This window comes from Urocitellus parryii, chromosome 3 (assembly GCF_045843805.1).
Source record: "Urocitellus parryii isolate mUroPar1 chromosome 3, mUroPar1.hap1, whole genome shotgun sequence".
NCBI lineage: Eukaryota > Metazoa > Chordata > Mammalia > Rodentia > Sciuridae > Urocitellus > Urocitellus parryii.
The window spans coordinates 42,028,661-42,041,340 of NC_135533.1; the positions used below are offsets into that span (position 1 = coordinate 42,028,661).

The 12,680-nt window shown below is 38.8% G+C and overlaps 1 protein-coding gene across 1 annotated transcript in view; it reads left to right on the forward strand.

Annotated features, from left to right (window-relative positions):
* Met (MET proto-oncogene, receptor tyrosine kinase) overlaps positions 1-12,680 on the forward strand; it is a 108,715-nt gene that overhangs the window by 87,144 nt on the left and 8,891 nt on the right. The window contains exons 15-19 of the mRNA XM_026410297.2: positions 1,380-1,610; positions 3,445-3,525; positions 6,154-6,335; positions 9,166-9,275; positions 10,478-10,643. Of these exons, the coding sequence (XP_026266082.2) occupies positions 1,380-1,610; positions 3,445-3,525; positions 6,154-6,335; positions 9,166-9,275; positions 10,478-10,643 (770 nt within the window). The remainder of the gene's footprint in view (positions 1-1,379; positions 1,611-3,444; positions 3,526-6,153; positions 6,336-9,165; positions 9,276-10,477; positions 10,644-12,680) is intronic.

Genomic DNA, 12,680 nt, shown 5'->3' on the forward strand with positions numbered 1-12,680 from the left:
TGTGGAAAATACTAAAAATGCTGAAGTGGGATTTGAAATATCAGGGTACCATCAACCTTTTTCGATCAAATTCTGATTCTCTTGTTGATTCGCAAACAAACAATATTATCAGTTGGTGACCAAACTGACCTCCCCCAACACATATGAATGACCCTCTCCTCCAATGATTGCCTCCGTACCCACCTAGGGTATCTTTAAATCAGTTGCTGTGGTTTTGATGCCCCCTCCTTGATATATACAGATTCCAGCATCAAGAGCAGAGAAATTGGTGCTTCTCTGCCCTGTTTGGCAGTGAGAAATATACATGCAACACAACAATTTCTTCACCCCTAAATGAAAATCAAAACCAAAACTTCTTGCAAAAGGAAACCTTGTCTGAAGCTCTTATAAAGCTTTGGTTGTAAACAAAGACTTATAAGGAATGCAGACTCCTGTCCAAGTCCCCTCCTCTAAGCAGTGGGGATGGCACACTGACCAGGGTCCAAGCTGCCTCTAAATAGCAATAACATTAAATCTATTGCTATCACCACAAAGTGGAGAATGTACCACTACTGTGAAAAGCTTTTTTTTTAGCTTTGAAACTGTGGCCATTATATATGTAATTATATGTGTATATGGGTTGAGCATCCCTAACCGCCCCCAATCTGAAATTCAACATGTTCCAAAATCTAAAATATTTTGAGCACATATCAGCACTTAAAATATTTTGGATTTTGGAGCATTTCAGATAGATTTTCAAATCAGGGCTGCTCAGTGAGTAAAGTCTATGCAGATATTCCAAAATCTGAGAGAAGCTAACATATGAAGCACTTCTGTCCCAAGCATTTTAAGAAAGCCATACTCAGTCTATATGTAATTATGTATATTTTATTCTGCACATTTTTCCTTGGCTAGGAATTTGCACAATATTAATTATTTCCATTCATAAACACCAGACTCTCAAAAGACATTATTTTCATTTTCTTACATGTAAGCTGGATTTTTATGAGATTAAGCAATTGTTTTTAACTGTCTTTTCTGCTTCCCATTTTTAAGGAAATATTTAAAAATAAATTTCAAACCTGGCTTTTTGCTATTAATAAAAAGAGAAACATCTAAGCAAATGAGGAGACTAAAAAAAACTAATGTATTGTCTACTTAAAAAAATTTTGCAAGTGTTTATATGTATAAGCCAGTATCTTTCTCCAATTTATTACTATTTTTATCAACCAATTCCTTTGTAAAGGCTATTCCCAGCCTCATTTGATTCTATAACCACCATTTCTTTAATCTTAAAATTCAGGCTTCACTATCAATTTAAATTAATTTACTACCACTGTTGCAGCCTCCCTAAGTGAGGTTTTACGCCTGTTTTCTAGTCATTTTGTTTTATCTTGCAGACCAGTTTCCTAACTCATCTCAGAATGGATCATGCAGACAAGGGCAGTATCCTCTGACAGACCTGTCCCCCATCCTAACCAGTGGAGACTCTGATATATCCAGTCCATTACTGCAAAATAATGTCCACATTGACCTCAGTGCTCTAAATCCAGAGCTGGTCCAGGCAGTCCAGCACGTAGTGATTGGGCCCAGTAGCCTGATTGTGCATTTCAATGAAGTCATAGGAAGAGGTAAGTATTTCCACTCAGCTTTTCGTTAAATACGATTTTCCAGTAAGCATTTTATCTTCTGCCTTTGCAGATTAGGAATTTAGACAATGGCAAAAGCAACTGACAGAGCACTGATAATGAGTGTGTTTGATTTCTGTTCTGTAGAAATGCAGCCTTGCAAATCATATCCAGGGGGACTTGTCCCTGGGTATCCAGGCAATTGGATAACTTCCCAAACATGTTAGAAATAAATTGCATTCCTTCCTCATCTTCCTTACACTGGCAACTATAGTTTCTTGAATAGTGCCATACACTTCTTTTTTAAAGATTGTTCTTGTAAATTCTGTTATTTTCACTCATATCTCCTTCCAGTCTTTCTTTGCCGTGAGAACAGTGACAAACTCTAAAGTCCTGGTTTATAGCAGTTTGTATACTGCTGGACAGCATCAGAAGACAGGGAATTTATAGCATTCCCCTGATCTGAAGCAACATATATCATCTCCACAATGCACTCCAATTTCTTTATACAAAGAAGAATGAATATTTGTAATAAGCTAGCCAGAGCAGCAATAACAGCTAGCATAAACAGTATTTGAGGAAATATTTAGCAAGAAAAAAAAAAGCAACCAGAAGCCAAGAAATGAACTCCACTCTTTTTTTTTTCCTAAAATACTTTTATCCTAATACTGAATGGCCTCTGATCCCTTTGATTCTGTATGTGCTGCATGAAGTAGCACAGGCATCTGCCAGTGTGATGTAGGAGAACTGATAGGATCCATTGCCTTCTATGAACCTGAGACCTTCTCACTCTCGTATGGTGGCATCCAGATATTCCTCTGTCACACACTCCAGAACTTAATTCTGAGCACACTGCTCTTTCTCTAACAGGGCATTCACTATTCACAAGTATGTTTCCATGTCTCACATCAGAGTATTGTATATCTCTGTTATCAGCCTGTAAATACCAGTGATTTCACTGGTTTTGGAGTATGGAGCCTCACTAGTTACGTTCCAATTCTACCCACTGTAAAATTATCATGAAAAGTGCTAAAGTGGCAATTATTGCTCTTTTGAAATCATAGTAATTAACAATCTCTAAGTGTTAACTACTATTTGTTTATATGTTTTTCTCCGGGAGAATGTAAGCACTCACTCATGAGTGTAGGCTTATTTTCTTCATCTTTGTGTTACCTATGCCTGACATTCCCATACTAGGCACTCAGGCATCTTGGCTGGCTGGATGAATTAATTGATGAGTGACTTACACAGCTATCAGATATTTGGCACCTCTGGGAAAAATCATTGCCACTGAATGAAAGGCTACCACTGGGAAAATGATGTGGTTAAATCTAAAGGGAAGTGCATGAAATGAGTCAGAGTGAATTTGCTTCATTTGGGCAACTGCCTTTCAATTTCTGCCAACCTGGCTTACATATTAACCGGTGACTAATGGGGGAAATCCTTCTTCTATAATACTAATCTTATTTCTAATGGCAGCATTATTATTTTATTTTGGTTTACTGGAATACAGGGAGCTTATTTTGTTATATTTCTTCATGCAAGTAAAACTTTATTTTCATATCAACATTCATTTCACCTACAGTTTTTACATATACTAATAATCATATTGCTAATATCCTAGAGAAAAAAGTACTTCATCTACATATGTACACACACACACACACACACACACACACACGCATGTATAATGGTATTGTGAATGAAAGTATCAAAAGCAATGTACTTTTTTGCCATATAGAAAAAAGGAAGAGATGATGGCCATGGAAGGCTTAGTAAATAATTATTGCATAATTAAACATTATGCAACTCTAACCAAGTCCCTTCTTTCACACAGGGCATTTTGGCTGTGTGTATCATGGAACTATGTTGGACATAGATGGCAAGAAAATTCACTGTGCTGTGAAATCCTTGAACAGTAAGTTACATTTTACTTAACAGTAGAGGATACTTTCATGGCTTACAAACTAAAAAATAGATTAACTAATAAAATGCTGTTTTACACTTTTTCTGGAAAAAAATTATGGGTCTAATTCTGAAAATGTGTTTAGTCTAAACTCAGTGAAGCATTTCCTCTGAAGTTATCCTTCAGAGCCTTCATAAGTAAGGGTATAGGAAAAATGAGATTCGTAGATGAGCTGAGTATCATTTAACTGTGTTGGTCTTATAATATTTGTTTTGCAAATGACATTTGTGGAAAATACTGAAAGCAGGTTGGCACATAGAGTAGTAATGACTCATTTTACCCAGAGGCATTACTGTAATTATTTTTTAACCACAACTTCCAATTGAAAAGATTTAAAAAAAAAAAAAGAAAGAGAGAAATATGCTGGCAGAAAATTAGAAAATTAAAACTGTGGTGATACTTCATCTATCTGCCTGTTTGGGGATTGAGTTGTTCTATATAAATGAACTTCCTAAAGAAGTGAAACCTACTCCCTTTTACTGCTAGAATATTTCTTAAAAATTTAGCTGTTATTGAGAAAGTCTTCTTAAGATGAAATATATACCTATTTAAGAAACAAGGAATGTTTCCAAACATAAACTAAGTCTTTACTGATGACTGAGAGACGTAATTATGGCCATAAATTACCATTTGGTACAAGCTGGTGCATGCCACATACTGGAGTGTTCCTGACTCCATCTCTGTTGACACCCCTCTCATGCTTGCATTTTCTCCTATTTCTAATGTTCTGCCTATAACTTGAAGGAGCCTGAAAAAAAGTTAGCCACCTCTATTACAGAGTTATATTAGCATTAATAATTTTAAATGTACAAATAGAAGGTTTGCCTGCAAGATAAACCATTGCCACAGCTATTTCAGCCTTTTTAAAATATCATTCTCCATGCTGAGCACCCTTGTGTGGTTAATTTTGTTGGAAGTCTGACCACAAAGTAATTAAAGAAACCTAATAGTAAACTGTGATGGATTAAGTACAGTTGTCAATAAATTCATCTCTCTAGAGAGCAGTACTGCCAACTATATTCAGCAATCCTAACATCAAGACATCTTTCCCTGTCATTGGTACATGTGGATCCCTATTCAGACCATCCTGATTTCCAGTGTCTTTTCCAGGTCTCAGAATGCACTTCATTTGTAAGAAAATGACAACATACCACGAACACCAAAAAGATACATATCAAATTAATATATTAATGTTGTTAACTTCCTTAATGAGAGCTTGTATCAATCCCTCAGTACCTCTCTCTGGAAATGCGTAGAAACTACTAGACTAAAAGGGACCTATGTAGATACCATATTGTCATTGGACTTCAGACTCTCTTAGTCCAGAAATGAGTAAACAATGGCCCACCACCTGTTTTCATTAATAGAGTCTATTGACACACAGAGAGTTACTGTCTGTAGTGTCTTTCATGATGATCAATAGCAGATCTGAACAACAGCGACCATCTGGCCCACTATGTGTGTGTTGTGTGTGTATGTATGTGTGTGTGTGTATATATATATATATATATATATATATATATATATATATATATATTTTTTTTTTTTTTAACTATCTGATCTAATACAGAAATTTGCCAGCCTGTGCCCTGTAGATAATCACTATAGAAATGGACTGGTCTGATCCCCCTGATCCCCTATCCTTTTTCCTGTAAGAGGCAATCTATGTTTCTGTATGAGACAAACTGATTGCTGAACTTGATTTTACAAAAGTGGGTGTAGTTGGTAACTTGAAGACACAGAGTAAAGGGACATTGTGGAGCTCAGATAACAATGCTCCAAAGTATGGCATGCTGAGTACCAACGTACTGAAGGACATTGGAGGGAGCTTCAGAAATGAAGTTTCTTCCTGACCTTCTCCTGCCTTTCTTTCTCCTGCTCTCCTCTTCACACCCCCAATCCCCGTCGCAGTCCCACCAAGTCAGGTCATAGAACCTAGAACATTCCCCCCTCCCCCACCAAAAGCCATTGATAAAACAGAAAGTTTACTCTAACCTTCTTCTGCCTTTCTGTCTTGGAGTTAACCATAAAGAAATTCTCTAGCCTGCCTTGTCTGCAAGTAGTTCATAAGGCCCTCATTCTAGAAGGGATACCCCCAGAAAGAGACCACAAAGAATCCCAGAAGACAAGCCTTGCTTGGTTTCCCTCTCAGCCTGTTACCATTAGGTCATACACTTTTTGTCCAGTCACATTTCCACCCATCTGTCCACTTTTCATCAGTCCAAGCATTAAAATTAAATTTAAAAGGACAGCTTTCCCTGAGTACTCAGGGCTTGGTTTTTTGAAGGGCCCCATGCCTTACAAAACTTCAATTAAATAAATCTCTTTTGCTTTGCTGTTGTAATTTGTCTTTATTTATAGGAGTCTCAGCTGTGACCCTTATGATGAGTGAGGAAAACAATCACAGCTCTCCACCACTGTGACACCATTCACTCAGATATATTGTACAAAAACAGTGGGGTGAGGCCTCAGGACAAGGCATCACCTTGGGGTTTGACATCTCCTTGCTCTTCCTATCTAACTTGACAAAGTATGCATTGTTCCACCATGACGTCAAGTCTCCCTCTCTGGATTTCTCAGGAATCACTGACATAGAAGAAGTTTCCCAGTTTCTGACTGAGGGAATCATCATGAAAGATTTTAGTCATCCCAATGTTCTCTCACTCTTGGGAATCTGCCTTCGGAGTGAAGGGTCTCCCCTGGTGGTCCTACCATACATGAAGCACGGAGATCTGCGAAATTTCATTCGAAATGAGACTCATGTGAGTATAATACCAAGTTTGCTAACTGTTGAACTACCTAGAAATCAGTCATGGCTGATTTCACTCTTAAAAAGCTATCAGCCAAAGAGGCACATATAAAATGTTGGCAACATTCAAACGTACCTCAGAATTCTGGCCTGGTGGGAAGACGGTGAGACTTGGAATGGTATACTTGGACAATCATTCTTACTTGCCCCATAAGCAATCTTGCTGTACCATTCCCTGATGATACACTGAAGTCATCTTTGAATGCCTGCTCTTTGCCAGAGCATAGCACAGGAGAAGAGGCAAAATGAGCCACAGCCCATGTGGCATTTTAACTCTGGGAGACAATGAAGAATTAATAACCAATGAGTCTTCAATGTTCCTCAGACTTGCCACCCTTTCTGCCACCTCAGGGCCTTTGTACTCAATGCTCCCTCTGCCTAGAACACTATTCCCCCAGATATCCATACATTTCACTCCCTAATTTCCTTCAGCTCTTTGCCCCAATGTCATCTTCAAAATGAGGCTTCCCTGACCTGTTTTAAATGGCTGCTGCCTGCCCCATCCTCATGCCCTCAGTCATTCCTCTTTCCTGGTTTTATTCTCCATCAAACTTAGCTGATAACTATGAGCTCAGGCTGTCCAGTACTATGGTCACAACCACATGTGTGAATGTGGCCAGTTCAAATCAAAAGGTACAGTAAGCATAGAGTACACCCCAGAGTCTGAATAGTTAACATAAAAAGAAGATAAAGTATTTCATTAATAATCACTCTATAGATTACATGTTGAAATAATATTTTTGATATGTTGGGTTGACAGATATATTCTAAAAATTAACTTCACCTGTTTTATTTTTTTAATAAGGCTAAAAGAAATTTTTCAATTGTGTATGTGGCTTATGTTGCATTTTTTGTTGAATTGTGCTGTACTGGACAATAAACAATAGCTCTGTATATGTATGAATATATATATATATATATATATATATATATATATATATACACACACACACACACACACAAACACACACATACACACAGGCTGTTAGAATGCAAGCTCAGGAGGGTAAGGTATTTTTATGTATTTTGATTACTCCTAAGGCTTCAGTGATTAAAATAGCATTCAACTCATAGGCTATCAGTAAATATTGTGAATAAGTGTTCTTACAGTTAACAAGAGGATTATAGGCTCTTGCAAGTGAGAGTTTTCTTAATGAAATTTATGCCAGGACCTCAAGAGGGTGAGCAAGCATTGACCAGGCCAGTCAGTGCCAAGGAGAGCTAGTGAGGAGTCTCCAGAATTGAATTCACCTATGGCCTCAGCCTCCTCTTTGGTTCCTATAGCCCAGGTCTTGTGGGACTCAACGGAGTAGCTTTACTCTCACTCAAAAACAATTTTATAAACACAGGGTCAAGTTCTCAGAGAAAATAAGCTCTAGGACAGTTAAGAAATATTTTGTGTTCAGCCAAAAGACTAAAACAACTCCCTGGCAGGGAATTTTTACAGATAAAAAGAATTTACTTTGCAAAGTGCAAAGCTACCCTGACAGATCCCACTTTAACTCTTGTCTTTACCCAGATGAGTCAATCTTCTTGGATGTGCTACCTTCTCTGGAGTGTTGTTCCCCCAGGGTTAAAGTATGAAAGACATGTCTTATTATCCAGTACAGAATAGTACCCATCCAGACTTGTATACCCCAAGGAGTTGATTGACACTGATGATGGCCCCTAACACGATGTGTCTTCTAAAGAGAAGCCTGAAACACAAGTCACTGGCCTCTTCACAGTCTCTGTACATCAGAGGAGGCAGCAGCCCATCTTACTGGGTCCCCACTGAGTGCCTTTTATACTTACAATCTCCACAGAGGCTACTGAAAGGAGACCCTCTTCCTGAAGCCCAGTCCCTTGCAAGGGCTGTCAGTCACAATGACATCTGTGTGATTTCAGATTCAAGTCTTCCTGTTAATAAGGCATTGCTCTATCCATCTAATGTTGTGGATGGAGTTGTGGAGAATGGGATATCCTATTCTCTGAGCTGGTCCAGAAGCCTAAGAGTTGTGTGCTAATGGTACATCAGTCCCAGTAGGAGGGCTTATGATTGGAGCCAAAGAGACTTAGGTTAGATCCTAACTCCACCAATTACTCTCACAAGTACTTCAGGTTGATCTGTTTCTCTCTGAGCCTCCTGAATTTACTATGTATTTCTGCTGCTTTGAATTTGAGCCTTGCTGACACTGAGGCTATCCCTCCCAGAGTTAGAATTCCTGGAAATAATAAACAACTTGTCTTCAGAAAGCACCTTTCATATGCAGACCAACCAATCCATAGACCACACCCCAGCCACCTTCTTCAAAGTAGCCAATCTGAAATCTGGTAGCTTGCCTCACCTTTCCTCCCCAAGGAAATTACAATAAAGGCTCTTGCCCCTCACTCCCTCCGCCTCCTGACTGTCCCCAGTGCTTCCCTGGTAGCCCTGCATGGCATCAGATGCTCCCTTTTCTTGGGAACTGTAAGTAACAAACCATCTTTTCAATGAAAATTGCCTTCAGAGCTGTTGGCCTCATCATAACTGAAGATTTTAAAACCTGCATTTCAAAACATCACCATTTCCCCATCTGGAAGACACCTGCCTTCAGAAGAGTATGAGAATTAGCCATAATTCATAAAAACATCTAGCTTGATGCTTTGCATACTATAGGTCCTTAAGAAATAGTTGTTGCTGTCAACAGGGAATAAGTTATTATTTGAGACAAGATAATTCTTATAAACATGTTAGGATTTGGAGATCAGAGTTAGAACAGTGGGTATTTAGTTTATGCTTTTCCAACTCTCTTTGATTGCAGAACCCAACTGTAAAAGATCTTATAGGCTTTGGTCTTCAAGTAGCCAAAGGCATGAAATATCTTGCAAGCAAAAAGTTTGTCCACAGAGACTTGGCTGCAAGAAACTGTATGTAAGTATGAGAATCTCTGTACCCACAGTCCAAATTAAGTGATGAGAGTTTGTTTCCCACTGTTCAAAGTTAATGAAGATGTTTTTCTCTTCTTATGCAAAAAAATCCTTTATTTCCTTGGCTGTTTTAAATGGATGTGTAAGCCTTTGGGAGGTGGGGGTGGGGGCTTTCAGGCTTTATCAAGCAGAGGATTTAAAAGGTTGCCCCACAGGGGGTCTCCAGCAGCTGTTGTGTACTTTCACTTTTCTGGGTCCTTCCCACAAGCAGCCCCCAGTGTTGTGGTTTCACACTGAATTAGTCCTTAGGAGGGAGAATTTGATCTTCAGCATCTTACAGTGCAAAGGAGAGGGCTGGTAACACAAATACCAATACAGTGTAACTTCCCAAGTGTAGATCTGAAGTCAGCCTGCAGACGCCCTACCAAAAATGGTATTTGGGAATGAATATACAAAGAACTTTTATTTGTGTCTGGCTGCCTGGCTGTATAACACAACAGTCAACAGTTTGCAATTGATTCTGTGCCTTCCCCTGGCCGAGCACTGATTCAGGACCTATGGTATGCGTGAATGAAGGAGCTATGCTATTAATTTTCTACCTTGGTTTTGGTTAATGTAACATCATAAAATCCAACTTAAACCAGTTAGCAGAATGTGTGTGTGTGTGTGTGTGTGTGTGTGTTTGTGTGTTTTAATCTTAGTGTGTTAGATGCTTTATTTGGATCCTATTTCTCTATTATCTCAGTAGTGAAATATTTGAGTTTTATATACTGACCTGACACATGTGAGAATGAAGAAGTAAAATAACAATCCCATGTCATGTCCCTCACATGGAACTGAGTATTGCTGATGAACTGACAAGTGAAGATAGGGAATTGTGTTGGGTAGCTAAGGAGAGCTGGGAGGGAGACAGCTTTACTTTTTCTCCAGATCTCCATTAGAGCAAAAAGGACTTTCCAATGCCGTATCATTCATGATCCCCCTCCTCAGCCTGCTGAATTTGTCACGTAAATGTCAAACATTTTTATTCAAGAATTCCACTGTAATTTAGTGTTTGTCAATAGGCCAAAGGAAGCCCTGCTTCGTAAGTTATGGATTTCAAATACTGAAGCCACTTGTTCTGATCTATAGATATTTGACATTTTTGTCAATTGTTTTATTTCAGCTACCAGTAGTTTTTTTGTGTTTTTCTTTTTCTTTCTGTAGGCTGGATGAAAAATTCACTGTCAAGGTTGCTGATTTCGGTCTTGCCAGGGATATGTATGACAAAGAATACTACAGCGTACACAACAAAACAGGTGCAAAACTGCCAGTGAAGTGGATGGCTTTAGAAAGTCTACAAACTCAGAAGTTCACCACCAAATCAGATGTGGTAATGTACTGATCATCCCTAATTTTTTTCCTCTTTTACTTTCATACCACTTCTTTGTAGTTTTATGGCAATTAAATTTTTTTAAAAAAATAATTTTATTAATTGTTTTACATATAAAGATAAATGAATTAATAAAAATTAATTAAAAATTAAAGTTAACACCCATAGTATATTTTCATAAATTCACTTGCTTATCCAACATTTGTTGAATGGAGTATCAAGCTGGTTCCATGGGAAGTGCCAAGTTGAATTAGGCAAAAGCTTTGTCCTGCAGGAGCTTTGATCGACAGGGAAGAAAAGACATGGCCATCAATGACTGTAGCACAAAGTGGTCTGGGATTGCACTACCTTTCATAGTCCAAGGGCAGCAAGAATTCCACTTGGAGATATCTGGAAGCTGTAACTGAGGCAGATCCAGCAGGGAGGGCATGATCCTCATGCCTGATTAGAAAAGAGTCCTCCTTTATCAGTAAAAGCCATGATCCTCTCAGACAACACACTTCAAAAGGCATGCAGCTGAGCAGCTGAGGATGGGCAAGACGCTCACCTCAGGGACCAGCTCTCCTACATTCCTCTATGGAGGAGGCAGCACCTGAAATGGGCCCTAAGGGATAGCAGGTTTGGAACTGGACAGCTGGGTGAATGGAAATATCAATCCAGGAAAAGCAAAGGGGCAGGAAAGTATAAGAATGTTTAAGTGCTGAGAACAGAGGATTTAGTGGGTGATTTGGCAAGAATGGAAGGCGTAGAGGGAAGCTACACTTTTAAAAAAATAGATTCATGATAGAGCATAAAGGTCTTTACCAAACTAGAGTTTGAAATTTATTTTCTGGTCACATGGAAACAAACAAAAGTGATCAGGTTAGATTACAATCCATCTTCATTCTGTAAAATGACTAGAGAGGGATGCGGGCAGGACGATTAATTGAGATGTAGATCTTGGAATAATAGAGAAACTATGAGAACGGAAAGGAAGAGGTGGAAGGAAAAGGATCTCTGAGGTAGAATTAACAGTATTTAGTAAGAACTGATAAAATTCAAAGATGAGCAAAGCTACAGGCTGGTGTATTAAGAAATATAAAGCACAAGAGCAAAAGCTAGATTTGGAGAAAAAAATAACAAGTTGAGCCTTGACCACATTCAGTTTGACTTGGGATTACTCCACCTAGGCAGACACATCCATTAGGCACTTGGAAACAAGGATCTGAGGCTTGTAAAAAAGATTATGTTATATTAATCAGCTCTCAGGCTGGCATAATTTAAAAAAAAATAGATTGACTGACTTCAACAGTAGAAATTTATTTCTAACAATTCTGGAGGCCAGGAGTCCAGGACCAGGTTGTCCTCTTCCTGCCTTATAGATGACCACATTTTCACTATGTCCTCACATGGTTGAAAGAGAATGAGGGCAAACCCTCCAGTGTTTATTCTAATAAGGGCACTTATCCCACCATAAGGACCCCATCCTTATGACCTCATCTAAACCTAATTACTTTCAAACATCATCACATGCCAGAGGTCAAGCCTAGGAACATGCTCTTGAGAGATTCAAAGAACCTACATGTATGAAGTGAGGGAGAAAATAGAAAGGCGGAAGACCCTGGAGAAGAGACTACCATGAAAGGCAGAGGAAGAAAAAGTTTTACAAACAATCTGGGATGGTTACTACATCCATTGCTGCTTACTGTGCCGGACAGGTCTTGGAAACTGAGCCCCTTGAGTACTCAAAAGGTCCAGAATTTGCTGAGGAGCCTGGGAGTTGAAAGGAATGGAGAGTGTATACTTCCTCTGTTGCACTTAACAGGTCCAGATAATTGTGATATCTGGAGGGAGAGAAAAATTTAACATTTCTGCCTGTAAGGGTAACAACTGAGAGAGAAAAAAATGCAAACTCAGGATATCTGCTGACAACTTGCGCTAAAAATAATGTTCATCGAGGCTATGTACAAACAAGAAAGAGTTAGCAGCTATTGAGAGATGACGGGGAACAGGGATCTGAATGTAATATTGGGAATCCAGTCATTTTACTCTCATCCC